At 45.4% G+C, this 17,002-nt stretch overlaps 2 protein-coding genes across 2 annotated transcripts; one reads left to right on the forward strand and one right to left on the reverse strand.

Annotated features, from left to right (window-relative positions):
• The first annotated feature begins 664 nt into the window (after positions 1–664).
• On the forward strand, positions 665–5,243 carry LOC141419284 (uncharacterized). Its single transcript, XM_074062096.1, has 3 exons — positions 665–1,004; positions 1,216–2,192; positions 2,295–5,243. The coding sequence occupies exons 1-2, from the start codon at positions 665–667 to the stop codon at positions 1,902–1,904; spliced, it is 1,029 nt and encodes a 342-aa protein (XP_073918197.1). The 3' UTR covers positions 1,905–2,192; positions 2,295–5,243.
• A 120-nt stretch (positions 5,244–5,363) lies between these two features.
• Ctxnd1 (cortexin domain containing 1) lies at positions 5,364–9,158 on the reverse strand. The gene is made up of 2 exons (XM_074061728.1): positions 8,755–9,158; positions 5,364–7,983 (listed from the first exon to the last, which is right to left on the reverse strand). Exon 2 carries the CDS (start codon positions 7,920–7,922, stop codon positions 7,743–7,745), a length of 180 nt encoding a protein of 59 aa, XP_073917829.1. The 5' UTR covers positions 7,923–7,983; positions 8,755–9,158; the 3' UTR covers positions 5,364–7,742.
• Between the last annotated feature and the right edge of the window lie 7,844 nt (positions 9,159–17,002).

Raw genomic sequence — 17,002 nt, forward strand, 5'->3', positions numbered from 1 at the left:
ATCAGTTTGCTGTTGCACACAAGGAGCTGCGTGACAAGCTAAATCTGCCTGAGAGACCCCCAGAAACAGTGCCCATGCCCAGTGGGGAACAGAATCAGGCCCCAGCTCTGCCTCTTCTACTCAAAAGTAAGACTCAGCCTGTCAGTCTAGATCAGGCTTCAGATCGAGTATTTGATGTATTTGTTCCACTTCTTGATCATAAGAGATCAAAACGAAAAATGTTTATTGGTTTACCCTGGAAACTGAAAAAGTATGTAGCTCAGCATCACGGACTTGATGACACTGTGGTTGGAACTCCACACCAATTTGCAAACCTTCAGCTTCAGACACAACCCTTGCAGGATGATGACACAGATCCAGGTCTGAGCACAGCTGATTCTGACAGCCCTCCTCTGAAACCTCAGGAGAGCACAGATGAGCCTCCAGAGCCCCTTGAGCAAGTTGAACCTTCTGCAGTCCAGCAAGAAGCCCCAGTTTAACCCTCAGACTTGCCAAAAGTCACCATGAAACATATCGATCTGGAGGTTACACTAACTCCAGAGCCTTCTCCAGGCAGAAGCAGGCCTCAGAGAGTACTGAGGACGTAACACTCTCATCCACCCAACAAGAGGCTCCAGCTCAGACTTCAGAGCTCTCTGAAGACACTGAACCTTCTGCAAGCCAGATGGAAGCCCCAGTTCAGCCTACAACTTCTCCGAAAGAAGTCAAACCCCCTGTTGAGCAAGATCCTACAGATGAAGCTCCAGAGTCCCCTATGGAGAACACAGCTCCAACTCTACCAAATCAGGAGGTGACGGTTCAACCTCCAGCTCAGGATCAAGCTCAACAAACTATCTTGCCTAGTGTTACAGGTAAGCCTGTGGATGTGGAAATCACCATGACATCAGAGCCTACCAAGAAGGCTGCATCTTCTCTAGCCCAGCCACAGGCCCCAGCTGAGCCTCCTGGGGAGGTGGAAACTTCTGGAACCCATCTGCAGTCCCCAGTTCAGCCTCCAGAGTATGGTGAGGAGCTTCAACCTTCTTTAATCAGCACGTGGTCCCACCTCAGCCTTCAGGCCCTCTTTCAGAGACTGAAACTTCTCCCAGTGAGCAAGAACAGCCAGCTCAACCTTCTGAGTCTTCTGAGGAATTGGAACCTTCTAGAAGCCAGACAGAAGCTCCAGTTCAGCCTGCAAAGCCATCTGAGGAAGTCAAGCCTTCAGCTGAGCAAGAGGTTTCAGTTCAAGCTCCAGAGGCTTCAGTTCAAGCTCCAGAGGTGATAGTTCAAGCTCCCGTTCAGAATCAACACAACAGGATAACTTGGTCAGTGAAACAAATAAGCCTGTGGATGTGGCAATTACCATAACTCCAGAGCCAGCCCAGGAGGCTGCATCTGCTCTAACTCAGCCTTCAGAGTATGCTGAAGGGGCAGAACCTTCTCTCGGTGAGAAGGAACAAACAGTTCAGCCTTCTGTGTCTCCTGGGGAGGCTCAACCTTCTGGAATTCACATGGCTGCTCCAGTACAGGCCTCAGAGCATACTGAGGAGTTTGAACCTCCTCCACCCCAGCAGGAACAACCAGCTGAGTCCTCAGTGTCCTCTGAACAGTCTGAAGCTTTGAAAAACCAGCATGAGATTACAACTCAGATGCCAGAACCCTCAGAAAAGGATGAACTTTCTCCAGTCAATCAAGGGGCTACAACTCAGCCAGAAGAGCTTCCTGAGGAACCTTCTCCAAGCCAGCAGGAGAGCTCAGTTCCTCCTGTAATGCCCCCTGCGAATGCTGAACTTTCACCAATTCAGCCACAACTCCCAACTCCGTCTCCAGAATCCTCTGAGGAGGCTAGTGATCTTCCTCCATTGGCAGATAGCACATCACCTTCAGCTCACGATCTCAACTCCAGAACCCACTACAGAGGCTGAACATTCTACCACTGTGAGGACGACAACAGCTCTTCCTCCAAATCACCCCGAGGGGACACTTCCACATGCAGTCCAGGATCAGGCTCAGCGTCCACACCTGTTGTAAAGGATGGCTGTTTCCAAGTAAGAATCCAAGTTCATGTTGTTTTTGTTGTCCCACCACTGTGCAACTGAAGCAGTTGTCTTCTTTGGCTTTTTTTTTTGTAGAAATCTTGGTTGCAATCTAATCACAGAATTGAACTTTGGAACATTTCAGGCATGGCATGGAATGCAGTTTTTACAGCAAGTGTAAGTGGAATAGAAGATAAGCATGTTTCAAAACTGAATTATGTCTTTCATGTAGTCTCATAGATATTGAAAATGACCATTTAATTCCATTGCATTTTTCAGAATTCTCAGTCGTAATCCTCTGACAACTGTCGAAGATTCCCATCTTTTTAAATTGCCAGCATTAAAGTACCTGCATACAATGAATAGCCAAGCCTGGTCCTGTGTATAATTTCTTATGACATATATGGCATTTAAAATGCTTTGCTTTTTGGTGCTGTATGAGAATTTTTTCATCATCAAAATCTCTATTACAATACCAGCACCACGGCTTCAGCTGCTTCTTCTTTTTGCGACCCATAACTGCGCTCTACTGACAAAGTAAAAAGGAGGAGAAAAAAGAAGGAAAAAAAGCGAGGAGAAAAATCGCCCGCTTTTCCGACCTAACGGTCACACCGCGTCCCACAGGAAGCCGACGCAAAATGGCCGAAGGATCGTTTGCTCTCCGCCTCCCGTCAGACACTGCCTGGGCTGCAGTTTTGGAAGGATATTTCATTTATTGTGGTATTGGGGATCAAAACCAGGATTTGAGCATGCAAGGCAAGCATTCTACCACTCAGCCCTTGGAAGGCGTTCTTTGGATCTTGGGTCTATGGCCGTGACTCCTCTGCTCTACAGCTCTTGCACCCAGCAAGAGCTGGTTGCCTTTCCTGTCTCTTCAGGCCAAGCTGGTCATGGCTTCACAGTATGGCCTGCCCTTGGGTGTTTGGTCATTCCTTGTCCCCACCCTCTGTAAATATCCTTTCGTGAGGTCAGTGCTTCAAGTGTGCCATCTTTTTCCTGTGAGGACAGTGACAGGTCCAAAGAGAAGACTCCCGGGAGCGGAGGGGCATATGAGCTGATAACTGTCAAGGACATAAGGGTTCAGGGGGGAAGTCGGGGTGGTAATGCTGGCTGTCCAGGACACAGGTAACCTGACTGTGTGCTAGTATTGGACGAAACGTCTGAGCATGTGAATGGACTAGGAGAACTCAGTGCAGACCTCTCAGCTGCCTGGGCCATGGGTCATAGAGGCCACTGCAGGTGGTCCGTCATGCACTGCAGGCCCAGTTCTTAACAGAGGCCAACGGGCGTGGGCACACTGAAGTGAGCACACTTTGTTTTTGATTTGGAGTGGCCCCCTTTTGAATCGAGTTAGCCTCTGGAATTCTGGGATAACTTTGTGGCATGGAGAGACACTGGTTTCTTATCTCAGTAAGATGTGACATTTGAACAATTAATTGGAAAAAGTGAAATAGCCATGATGGCCATTGATATGCCAAGTTGGCAAAGCTAGGGTATCACTACTCATGTCACCCCACCATGCCCCAGACACAATCTAGCCTTCCTAGGGGTCACCTTTCTTCTGGAGCTGTCATTTGGATTTCTTGCTTCTGCATTTTTCATCTGCCCCACTTGTCTCTGGGGCTGCTGACTTCTAGATTGAATGCCACTGGCCTGCCACCCAGCTGTCTTCTTTGTCCCCATATCACGGCCACAAAAGGGGTTGTGAATCAGCCTTCACTGGGGCTTTAGGGTAGCAGGAAGGGACCATAGCAGGGCACAGTATGGGTGGCAACTTACACCTGGCCACTAGACAGGAGAATCCATCACCTGTTCTCTGCTGTGGGGAGTTACTACTGAGCAAGGTTTTCTTTACATCCTGGTTCATCGCTGGCTGTATGGCCTCTCCCTCTCTGAATTCTTCCCAGGTCCTCCCTGCCATCTTCTAGTTTTCAACACTGTCATTATTTCTTTTGTTATATAATTACCTGCTTATCTACAACCCCAAACTTCATCTTAGCTAGCAGGAACTGACGAAGGTGCTCCAATTACAGAGCCATTTCCCCCATCTTTTAGCAGTAAAAAATAGATGGATAAAGCTTGATATTCCACCTGTCCTTTCTCTATCAAGATGACAAAGTCCTATGCAGGCTTCCTTCCCCCTCACGTCTCTTAGCTAGGAAGGTTAGCAGGCAGGAAGAATAATTTTCCAGAGGTTCTCTTAAGCAAACAAAGCTTACAGGTACCCCAGCACGGTCCTGAACTACCTCTAGAGAAGTAAGGCTCACAAACATCGATGCAAGATAGCATTCTGGTGGCACCGTTGGGTCTAGCCTTGCTTATAAAAAAGACCTGCCCCCAATTTGACCTCCCAGGACAGGTCCTTTTTCTTAGGACCTCATGAATATTGGTCACATCTCATGCATACAATTAAAGGCCTAAAAATAAGCACAGCACATGTGCTGAATACCCCTTGTTATTTGATAAGGCTGTGTTAAGTAAACCTGCCAGCCACCCTCGCCCCTCCCTAAGTACTGCCCAGGTTTTTTCCACCTTACAACTTATAAATTGGGTTTCAACAAAGAAATCAAGGCTTCTGTGCCACTCGGCAGAGTCCACCCCTTCCCTTGCGTTGGTTCTTTCTTTTCTTGCAATAAAATTTGGTTGATCAATGCCTCCTTGCCACCAGGCAGGGGCCCACTGCTTTTCTGGCTGTGCTTTTCTTTTCTTTTTCCTTACTATTTCTTTCAGTAAGGTTTTGTTACTGTTTTTGCAGTTGTGTCTCTGTCCAGTTTTCTGTTCGGGTGACAACAAGGACTTGGAGTCTTTTGGACTGGTGTCTCAGACTACTCAGCCCAGTAACATCATAGGCAAGGAAGAGGTGCTGTAAATGTATCTTCCCCTTGCCCTGAGCAGGCCCAGGATGTATTGCAACCATCTTTATCTTTCTTCTCTTGGCAGGAGTCCAATAAGGCGAATGAAAGCAATCCACGAGTTTAATCACAGAAGTCTGTATTATGTGCGTGCACTCCATATGATGTTTTATACTCATTTAAATGGTAAATATGAAGACAGTGGCAGTTGTGATGTAAGGAGAAAGCAAATGATATAAAGTCATACAGCTGGTGGCATTTATGAAAAGGTACAGTTTGCATGTGGACACGGATTAAAAAGGAATATAGGAGCACAAAATAAAAACCAGTGTTTGGTTAGAGGCTTGGGTTGAGAGTGAGTTTTCAATTTTCCTCCCTTTCTGAAATGTTATTTCCTCTTGCCATTTAAAAAAAAAAAAAAGAGTCAGGAGCTGAGATGTGAAATACCAGCTTCCACTAGTTAACTGGGAGCAAGGGATCCCTGGGCAGTGCTTCTCAATGGTCAGTGTGCACCCCCTCCCCCATCTAGCTGCTGTGGATTCTGGGTCCCACCCCAGAAAATACTATTTTGGCGGGTCCCATAATTTGGAGTTTCTAACCAGCTTCTCAGAGTGGCAGAGGCTTGTCCTTCAAGTTCAGTCTGAGTAACACTGTCCTAGGGCACCCTGGTTTTCACACCTGAGAGCTCTGAAGTGCCTCACAGGGAGGTCCTCAAGGGCTCTTCTTCCCGGGGCTTTGACACGGTGATTGAGAGTCCATCCTGGTGGGCTTTTCACTAAGTGCCTGGTATCTCTGAGGTAGGTTTCAGAGTGAGCTAGAGACAAAGCGCAGGTCTGGTCTTAGATCCCCTGACACAGAACCTCCAGTGTGTCCTGTCTACTGCCTTTGCCAGCTGTCCCTTTGGGCATCCCACAGAGTGTGGGTGAGGGGACAGCCAGGGACACCCTGGAGTGCTGCCTGGATCCTGTGATCGTGTCCACTTTCAGGGATCACCTATTGATGCGACAGTGCTTTGGAAAACTGTTTCCCAGGTGGCCTGGGGATGGGCTGGGATGCAGGTGATGGGGCAAGAGGCCTGTGGTTCTTCACAGCTGCAGGTCTCTTCTGATAGGGATGGCAGGCCAGGCCCTGGAAGGACACAATTAATGTGCTCAGAAGGAGGGGCACTCACATGGTCCAGTTTAACTTCAGGTCATATTTATGAAAAAAAAAACCTGATGGCAATGACTTAAATTAGTAGACCACATGTCCCTTGAGGCCAGATGCTGGGGTAGGTTGCTGTGAGTTGTTCTCTGGCCAGTGATGCTGGCTGGGAGCTTTAGCCCATAGGAAGTGGCTCTCAGAAGCTCAAGAAATCCCAGGGTTCCAGGCTCTGCAGGCAGAGGGGACCCAGGATCTGCTCTTTCCAGCTCAGAATCTGGGCTTCTCCTGGGGTAGTGGATTCAAGAAAGGACACTCATGTTTGCCCATATTCTCTCATTTCATCCCCACAACAGCCTTGTGAGGTAGATGTTATCCCCCCATTTCACAGATGAGGAAACTGAGGCTCAGAGAGCCTGAGTTATTTGGGGTCATATAGCAAGGAAATGGGAGGTGGGACTTGGTGCCAGGTTTGTGGGTTCTGGTCCAGTATTCTTGCTGCAAGGTCAGAGATGTAGGTGACGGGATGAGCAGAAGGGTAGGAAGAAGAGGGAAGACCAGGGAAGGGTCATTACTAACAACTCACTCCTCTGGCCCTTCACTGTGGTACACTTGCCTTCAGAGCACTCTCCTGTATTTTCATTCACAAGGAGTTAGTAAATGGAAAAATAAAGCAAGGCCTTTTCTCCCATCTTACAGTGAGGAAACTGAGGCACTAAGAGGTGAAGTGACTTGCTCAGGGTCACACAGACTTCAAGTGGCTGAAGCGGGACTAGAACACAGGCCTCCAGTCCAATATTCATCTCATAGACTGCACCCTCAAAAGGTTACTGGGCAAAGTAGATGTGTGTGAGAAGAAGTTAGTGGAAAAGTTAAGTCCAACCAAAGAGATACATCATGCCCAGTCCCGTGCTGGGATACCTACAGCCACTGACCCAGCTGTGAGGGTGGCAAGAACCTGCTGTCATACGCATTGTGCACATGGTGTCATGAATTGGACTAAAAAGATGTAAAAAAGGCTGGAAGAAATATATCAAAAGAATGACTTCTGGGAGGTGGGACCATAAGTGCTAGCTTCCCTCTTCTGTTTCTCTGTATTTTTTCCCAAGTTTCTAAAATGTGCATCTCATTTGTAACAGGAAAAATATATCCCTCTATAGTTTAATTAAAAAAAAATACTGCTTGGAAGCAGCCTGTGTGCCATTTGTGAATTTTCAAGGCGGCATTCTGAACCTCTTTTTTACATCTCACCTCCTGCTCCATTACTAGTCCGTGGGAAGGGGCGTGGGTTCGGTGGGGAGAGGAGGATGTCTTTGCTGGGAGCCTTCATGTGCTATTTAAGGATAGAGTCTTTGTGAAACAGACCACTGTTGTATGATGGGGGAGGGGAGTTTTCTCAGTCAGTTCCCAGAGGTACACAGGAGGCTGGGAAGGGGCCCATCCCATAGTTGGTCAATGGCACCCCAGACTGGAACCCTGCTGTCTGAGTCCCAATCCAGGGCTCTTCTCCCCAGGAAGCCAAGGCTGCTACACCCTCATCTGCCTGGCATTTCCCTCTGGTGCTCATATGAGAACTGGCAAGGTTAAGGTGAGTTTTCTCCATCTCTGGGTGGCCAGGTTCACCCCTTGTCTCTATGGGCTGGAAGGCTGGTGGCCAGTGGACACAGATGTCTGTGCTGGGGCACCACAGCCCAGAGAGGTGGGGGTCTTGGTCCCCACTGGCTCCCCTTGTGCCTCAGTCATCCAGGTGCTGTTCTTCCCAGGTGGATGTAGGGATGGCACTATAGGGGTCCATGATGACCTTGGCACAACGAATGATCATCACCACGAGGAAGAGGCAGAGGAAGACAAAGCAGGCCAAAGTCAGTCCTTTGTCCACGTCCACATAGACGGGCTCGGGTGTGGGCTCCTCCATCTTTTGACAGTGACTGTGGGCTCCTCCTGAGGCTTGGGCTTGACTGGTACCATTTTTCACCCTGTGGAGAAAGCCAGAGGAGTGGCAAGGGGAAAATGATGGCCATTGTCTGGGTGGATGGGTGGGTGGGGTGAATACCAACCTCTTCTCCTGCACCCCTGGAATGAGAACTTGCTGCTCAGGCTGCCCCACCTGGGGAGAAGGAGACTCACCTGGTCACAGCCTCTAAAACTTGTAGGGTGCAGCCAGTACCTTCCCAGGCTGGGACAGGGAAGGTGACAGCTAGGTGCCAGTGAGTCCCAGAGGGGTGAGGCTGGAGTGGGGCTGAGGGCTGCTTGGGATTGGAGTCCTGCCTGCAGCTGCCTCTACTCCCTGAAACCCTAAGGGGAAGTGAGGGGAGTGCTTTCAACTCAGCCTAGCCACTAAACAGCATTCCAAAAATTAGGCAGGGAATGAATTTTTTTTAAAGCAGTAGAACGCGAATTTCAAATGAAACTGGATGTCAAATGTGCACTCCACAAACCACAAGCACCCTCTGCCTGGCACTGTGCTGTCACATCGGCTTATTACATAGACCTCATGACAGCTCTGGAAGCAAGTTAGCCTAATTGTGGAAGCTGAGTTCTAGAGAGAGATGACTGACGCAAGATCCCACATCCCAGACCCTAAGTCTCTGCATGTCCCAGTTCCTTCTGGTAAAAGGGTAAAGTGGGGGCCCTCTGCCAGCTTTGAGAAAATACTGGGGTAGGCATCCAGCCAGCTGACCCTGTAGTGATCTATGACCACAGGCAACCGATTTCCCCTCTGTCCTCATCCACAGCCTGACACTGACCTACTGGCTGGAGTGGTCACCACTTCACAACAGCCCTTGGTCAGGCTGTTCTGGGAGAGATGGGGAGTGACTGGCAGCTGGACATCACAGCCAGAGCCAATGACAGTGTGGCCTTTCACTCAGAGAGCAGCATCGTGCTGGCCGTGGTCCTGGTGGGCGGCTGAAATAGAACCAAATAGGAAAAAAAACTAGTTATTTCCTAACATGCTCAGCACAGTCACCATCTCTGCTGTCAGAAAGCACTGTGTCATCCCTCCCCAGCCCCCCTGCCCGCCTCGCTCTTCCCTGGGTACAGGGTGGGAGTTCATGCTGGTCTCTCTCATCTCTGTCCCTCTCTCTCTGTCTCTCTTTGTTTTGTCTTGATTTTGAGTCAGAGTTTCACTTTGTAGCCCAGGCAGCCTCAAATTTACCATCCTCCTGCATGGACCACCATACTTGGCCTAATACAACTTTGAAAAAATTGTAGCATCCCAGGTACTCAGGAGGCAGGGTTTGGGAGAATCACAGTTTGACAGTTTAAGGCTAGTCTGGTAAAATTTCAGCAAGACCCATCTCCACAAATAAACTGGGTATGGTGACACACGACTGTGGTTCCAGCTACATGGGAGGCATAGGAAGGAGGATCACAGTCCAGGACTGACCTAGGGCAAAAAAGCAGGGACCCTATCTAAAAATAGCTAAAGCAATAACACATGGGGATGTGGCTTAGATGGTAGATAGAGCACTTGCTTAGCAAGCACAAGACTCTGAATTCAAACCCCAGTACAAAAAAATTTACCACCCTTATTGTTTTTAAGTGCATAGATCTAACAGCATTAAGTACATTATTCATATTATTGTGTGACCATCACCACCAACCATCTCCAGCGCTTTGTCATTGTGTCACACTGACACTGTACTCATTAATCAGTAGCTCCCATTTCCTCCACCTGCCAGCCCTTAGCAACCACCACTCTACTTTCTGCCTCTGTGAATCTGACTTGTCAGGACCATGTCTAAGTGGAATCATTCAGCATTTGTCCTTTTGTGACCATTTTATTTCCCTTAGCACAATGTCTTTAGGGGACTTCCATACTGTAGCGTGGTCAGCGTGTCCTTTCTTTTCAGGGCATAAATGCACATTTGTTTCCCCATTCGCCTGTCATTTCTTAGCTGGGCTATTTCCACTCAGTTGACTTTGGTGAGTAATGATAAAAGCCTGGTGTCAAACATCCCCTTGAGTTCCTGCTGTTGATTTTTTGGGGTGTGTACACAGAAGTGGAATTGCTGGATTTTCTGCTAATTCTGTTTTAGTCTTTTAGGACTAAAATAACTTTTTTGCATATATAATAGTTGCATACAGTTCAAATTTAAAAAGTATAAAAAGAAAATAAGGAAAAACATGATTAAAATTTTTGATTGGTATGCATTAATTATACATATTATTAGAGTTAAGTGTGATATGTCAAATACATGCACACTGTGTGAGCTGGATCAAATCCAGCTCCCTTTATTCACACTTCACTCACCCTTTCCAACCTCTGGCAATTACTAGTCTAAGATACACAATCAACCGAGATGCCCATCTGTGGAAAACAGCTTGTGAACTACAGTGATCTGGAGGATTGAGCTCATCTCCAGTCTTTATTGTTTTCAGGCCCTACACAGCCTTCTTGTCTGGAGATACTATGTGCTTATGAAAGGAAATATATATTTAGGTGTTCTTCATACAAATGCAAGTCTTAAGGGGGGAGGTTGAATGAAGGAGATTAAGGTGAGGGAATATGGTTATGTATAGACTTCACATACATATGAAATAGAACAATGAAACCTCTCGCAATTGCTTTAAGTGGAGCAGGGAGGGGACTGAGGTGGGGAGATGGTGGGATGATCTAATCAAAGTACAGTGCAAGGCTATTCGGAATTGTCACATGAATTCCCCCTGTATAATTAATATATCCTAATAAAATGAAGGAGAAAACTCAGAAATGCAAGCCTTATGAAAGTACAGACATCTGCATCTTACTTTTTTATTTATTATGTTTTGGTGATTATTGCATATCAATACATAGAAAGCTGCCTGTTTCTATGCGATAGCTGTATTGTATTTCATTGTATGGATATGCCACAGAATATCAAGCCATTTTATGAAAGATCATTTCCAACCTTTTGTGTATCACGCAGAGATAGAACAAATATCCTTGTAGCTATGCTGGTTTGCATGTATCTGACCATGTTTAGATTAAGTTCCAGTCAGGTTATTGGTATACCTGACCGTAAATCCATTTTAATTCTGACTGGCTCCTCTTAGAAGTTGTAACCATGTAAATGTCTATGGGTGAGGATTGAGGGAACTGTTGACCCAGAACCTTGAAAACAGCTATCAGGCATTTTTATTTTTGCCAATTTTGGGGAAAATGTTTTTTTTTTTTTTTTTTTTTTTTTTTTCATTTTTCTTTTATTATTCATATGTGCATACAAGGCTTGGTTCATTTCTCCCCCCTGCCCCCACCCCCTCCCTTACCACCCACTCCGCCCCCTCCCGCTCCCCCCCTCAATACCCAGCAGAAACTATTTTGCCCTTATCTCTAATTTTGTTGTAGAGAGAGTATAAGCAATAATAGGAAGGAACAAGGGGTTTTGCTGGTTGAGATAAGGATAGCTATACAGGGCATTGACTCACATTGATTTCCTGTGTGTGGGTGTTACCTTCTAGGTTAATTCTTTTTGATCTAACCTTTTCTCTAGTTCCTGGTCCCCTTTTCCTATTGGCCTCAGTTGCTTTAAGGTATCTGCTTTAGTTTCTCTGCGTTAAGGGCAACAAATGCTAGCTAGTTTTTTAGGTGTCTTACCTATCCTCACACCTCCCTTGTGTGCTCTCGCTTTTATCATGTGCTCATAGTCCAATCCCCTTGTTGTGTTTGCCCTTGATCTAATGTCCACATATGAGGGAGAACATACGATTTTTGGTCTTTTGAGCCAGGCTAACCTCACTCAGAATGATGTTCTCCAATTCCATCCATTTACCAGCGAATGATAACATTTCGTTCTTCTTCATGGCTGCATAGAATTCCATTGTGTATAGATACCACATTTTCTTAATCCATTCGTCAGTGCTGGGACATCTTGGCTGTTTCCATAACTTGGCTATTGTGAATAGTGCCGCAATAAACATGGATGTGCAGGTGCCTCTGGAGTAACAGTCTTTTGGGTATATCCCCAAGAGTGGTATTGCTGGATCAAATGGTAGATCGATGTCCATCTTTTTAAGTAGCCTCCAAATTTTTTTCCAGAGTGGTTGTACTAGTCTACATTCCCACCAACAGTGTAAAAGGGTTCCTTGGGGAAAATGTTTTTTTAGAGGAACTTTTTTCCTCAGCATCTCAAACATACAGAAAAGTTGGAAAAATTGTGCACTATAGTTAACAGATACCATCCACCTAGACTAGTAATTAACATGTTGCTATATTTGTTCTCCTGTCATCCTTCTTATTTTTAACTGCATTTCAAGGTATGGTGTTGACATAAGTATACTTCACTTCCAGGTACCACCATGTGTATTAATAACCAGAATTCAATATTTCCTTAAAGCTTTCAAGTTAAAATTTACGTATACCAAAATGCACAAATATTTTGTATCTTTTTCTTTTTGATACAGGGTCTTGCTGTGTAGGGCAGGCTGTCCTCAAACTTGAAATCTTCCTGCCTCAATTACCTGAGTGCTGGGATTATAGGCATGTACTACTCACCTAGATTTTGTGTGTCATTTTTGAGATTTGACAAATGTTATGCCCTTGTAACTCTCAGGATAGTTTTAATTTTCATTTCTTTTAGTGAATGAGATTAAGCATATTTTCAAATGTTTCAGATCTATTTATATTTCCTGTTTTGTGGACTCTGTTAATATGCTTTATCTACTTTTCTACTGGAGTTTTGATCTGTCCTTTTGCCCTTGGTAGCAGAGTTTAGATAAATATACTCATTTCATTTGTCTGTATACTTTTAATTTTATTTTATTTGGGTTTTTTCTTTATTCCTGATTCCTACTCCTATTCCTCTTTTTCTCTTCCATCAGCTAATTTTAGTCACTAATATTCGCTTTCTTATTGTTTACCTTTGTTCTTTTGAATGTGCTTCAGTTTCTGTAATTTGAATTGTCAATGTGGTATCTTTATGTTCTCAGTTATAAACTGTTAAGGCATTGGGAGCTTGTCCTAATCCTTTCCTCTTCCCACGGTCAGCTCTATTATCTGCCGGGTCTGACATGTTGTGCTTGCATATTGTTATTATGCCCACCCGAGTCTTCACCTCAGTTCCAGTGAGGTCAGCTTAGAGCACTTCACCAGTCCTTTGGCTGAAGAATTTCCTGGCCTCTCTTCTTGGGCTCTAGACTGTGGTCTAGCATGTCCTTTAGTTAAGGGTTCATGGAAATAAGGCCCAAGGTCTTTTTTTTTTTTAGCACTGGGATTTGAACTCAGGGCTTCACACTTGCAGGCAGGCACTCTTACTGCTTAAGCAACTCCGCCAGTCCTTTTTTGTGTTGGGTTTTTTTGAGATAGAGTCTTGTGAACTATTTGCCAGGGGCTGGCTTGGAACTGTGATGGTCCTGATCTCTGTCTCCTGAGTAGCTAGGATTACAGGCATGAGCCACTGGTGCCCAGCCCAAGGTCTTAAGTGTTGGCTCCTTTGAAGGTTTTCAACAGTTTTACCATGAATGGGCCTAGGTCTGGTTTTCTCTGGATTTTTCTTAGTGTTTCTTTTCTTTTTAAAAATGTTTTGGTGGTACTGGATTTGAACTCAGGGCCTTAAACTTGTTAGGAAGGAGCTCTGCCATTTGAGCCATGTCCCTCAGCCCTTTTTTTGCTTTAGTTATTTTTTGGAGAGGGTCTTGAGTTTCTGCTGAGGGCTGGCCTCCACGCAAGATCCTCCTAATTATGCCTCCTCCATAGCTCAGTTTACAGACATGAGCCATGGTGCTCAGCCTCAGTATTTCTTCCACTTCCTGAATCTTACTTGATGTCTTGTCAGCTTTTGAAAATTATTAGTCCTTTCCCTTTCAAATATTCTTCTGTTCTGTTATCTCTCTTTTCCCTTTCTGGTATTCCAAATACAGCTAGACCTTTTCATTATACCTCATTCTGTTTGTTATGCTTTCTTCCTACATTTTTTTCTTTTCATGTTTTCTGCTGAACCAATTTCCAGTTCACTAATCTTCTCTTCTGCTGTTAAACCTATCCAAATTTCATTTTGGCCACACTTCTCCATTTTAGGATTTCCATCCAATCCTTTGAAACAATTGTCAGCTCTCCAGTGAAAATTTCCATGGTGTCACTTTTTTTCTTAAGCATGTTTATTACAATGTATGTAAAGTCTGCATTTGATAACTCCAATGTGCATCACCTGTGGGGCTGCTTTTAGTGTTGTTGCTGTTGTTTTCATTTGGTTCAGTTTCTTGATGTATCTGGCAAACATTTCAGTGGGACAGTGAACACTGCTGTCTCTGGATGACGTTCTCAAGCTGAGCGGCCGCCCCACTTCCTCTGGGAATCAGCTGCAGTGAGGCAGAGCCTGTCACCCCGTGAGGAGCTGAGCCAACCTGAGCTGGGCTTGAACTCTGTTCTTTCTACTCAGTGAGTTGAGACAATGAAAAACTGCTTGGGGAGGCTCTTTGGGATTACTCAGCCAGCTGGTGTTTGATTCTGTGGTGTGGAATATAAGAGCATGAAACTTGAGAATGTTGGTTAGTCACCAAATAATAGCCACTAATGATTATGTGGCTAGCACTGGGATGAGGAACTGTCCTAGTCAAAGTTCTGCTGCTCCTTTGCTCTGGGACTTGAAAAATTGTTTTTGATTGACACATAATAATTGCCCATGGGGCACAGTGCAGTATTTTGATACTTGTATACAATGTGTAATGAGCAAATCAGGGAAATTAGTGTATCTATCATCTCAAACATTTATTTTTTTTTGGTGTTGGGAACATTTAAAATCATTTCTTCTTGCTATTTTGAAATCTACAATAAATACTGTCAACCATAGTCATCCACCTATGCTCTAGAACACTAGAACTTATTCTCCCTCTCCATATTTTTGTTGACAGTAACCAGCCTCTGCCCATCTTTCCTCACCTTTCCTCTTTCTAGCTTCGGGTAGTCTTTCCTTCTCTCGTAAATAGCCTCCATATATGAATGGGATCGTGTGCTGTGTCTTCCTATGCCTTGCTTATTTCACTTAATAGAACGTCCTCCAGGCTCATTCATGCTGTCACAAGTGACAGGACTTCTCTCTCTCTCTATGTGTTCCATTGTGTATGTATTTCACAGTTTGTTTATTCGTCTGACAGTGAACATCTAAATTAATTCTGGGATTTCAAAAATTGTTCATTGCAGCATTGTTGTAACAGTGAAAAATTGGGATCAAAATGAACATCTGTTGATCACTAGATGGTTAAAATAATCATGGTGTATCAGTCAATGCATATACTGAAACAATTACAGAGGTACATGTGTGCACGCACAACAGAGGGGTAAAGTAAGCCAAGGAGCACTGTCTATGGGGGAGGGAATGTATCACTCACATGATACGAAAAGGAACATGTTCCTGGATGTGCCTGTTCAGTGCTGGGGTGGGAGGCCAGTGCTAGGCTAAGACCTGCTCTAGCTTTGGTTGTTTCGTTGTTTGAGAAATTTAAGGCAGAAAATAATGCAGCAAACACCTGTCTCTATGGTGCAGAATTTGCAGTTGTTTTGTGGTCACACTTGCTTTGCCTTTTCTAATGCACCTTATCTTTCTTTTTTTTGGTGGTACTGGGATTTGAACTCAGGGTCCTATGCTTGCTAGGCAGGTGCTATACCACTTGAGCCACTCTGTCAGCCCCTTGCCTTTTCTTTTGTAAGAAATGAATCCTCGTCTTGTATCTCCTAACCTTTCCTTTCACTCTCCCCATCAGTGCCGCCGTGAGGCTGGGGTACCTTTTCTCAGCACCTCTAGGGTGCTTTGGACTATACTTTGAAAACAAGGATATAGCCCAGCCCCCTCCATTGCAAAGGGGAGAAGTGGCTGTGGGGGAAGGAAGGAGTTTGCTGAGGGTCTCAGAGAAACATCACAGCAGAACTTGGAGCAAGCCGACATTTCTGCCTCCCCACAGGCTCTGGTTCCACATGGTCACTGAGGGGTTTTCTGGGAAGGACAAAGGTGCTAAACCTCACGCACCTGAGTTTCATAGCAGGACTCAGTCTGGAACACTGACTCAGAAATCAGGCCCACAGAAGGTAAGGATCAGGTCTCACAGAATCTTCCTGTGACTCTCCCATCTTACCAAGACCAGGATCAGGCTCTACACCCGGCCACATACCCCAGGAAGATTTTCAGTGTCTCCCAATCCTTCTGGCTGGGATGAATGCCAAGAATGAGGACTCCAAGACCAGATTCACCTTTCTGCCTTCCAGATGGAGTGTGCTCATTAACCTTAATTACTGGGAGGGCACAAGTCCCAGCCAGCCCTGTTAGTGAGGACATGACACCCAGGAGGGAATGCAGCACTGAACTAGCTGCATTCCCTGGGAGCTGAGCTGCTGGCTTTCTCAGCTGCCTACTCAGTGGTCCTCAGCATAGTTGGTGACTTTCAGCACTGAGTCTGCCTAAGGCAAGCTCGCCATCTGCCACCTGTTTCAGCACTGGAGGTGATGCTTCCATAGTCAGTGCTTCTGGTCTGGATGAGTCTATGACCCCAAACTGCTGGGCAGACCCTTGTCAAAGTGTGCAGTTGTGAGGTTGGGTGTAACAGCCCCAAATGGAAAAAAGAGTCCTGCCAAATACTTTGGAAAAGTCAGAGGACAAAATGAAGACTCCAAACTCAGGACCTGGAAACTGATCTGATCAGGGTGTTAGGAAAAATCTAGAAGTAAGGCAGTCACAATTCACAGGGTATAGAAAGGATTTGTGTGCAAATTGTACAGTACCCCAGTGTTCAGGGAAAACTCATAGATTTGAATGATCTCATCCCATTTCTGTGTTTTACAACTTTTGATTAGGTGAGCCAACATTTACCAAAACGCCAGTCAAAGCAATTTTATACTTCACAAATATGACACCACATTAGTTTTTTTAAAAAGCATTCACGTTACTATTAACTCAAGTTTAAACTCAGATTAAACAAAAAACTACAGATCAGAAATCTGCATGCAGCAGGTAAAATAAAGCCCTTGCATTTAGGCTCCATTTCGAGAATTTCATCACAAGCTGGGGCCTGGCACATCTGACCCTC

The sequence above is a fragment of the Castor canadensis genome, chromosome 19 (genome assembly GCF_047511655.1).
Source record: "Castor canadensis chromosome 19, mCasCan1.hap1v2, whole genome shotgun sequence".
Lineage (NCBI taxonomy): Eukaryota > Metazoa > Chordata > Mammalia > Rodentia > Castoridae > Castor > Castor canadensis.

Bases quoted from the DNA above. Each gene is read 5' to 3' on its own strand.
- LOC141419284 (XM_074062096.1), top strand. From the start codon at position 665: ATGGAAGCCCCAGTTCAGCCTACAACTTCTCCGAAAGAAGTCAAACCC. The intron at 1,005-1,215 runs GTGAGGAGCTTC...GCTGAGCAAGAG, and splicing joins AGTTCAGCCTCCAGAGTATG to GTTTCAGTTCAAGCTCCAGA.
- Ctxnd1 (XM_074061728.1), bottom strand. From the start codon at position 7,922: ATGGAGGAGCCCACACCCGAGCCCGTCTATGTGGACGTGGACAAAGGA.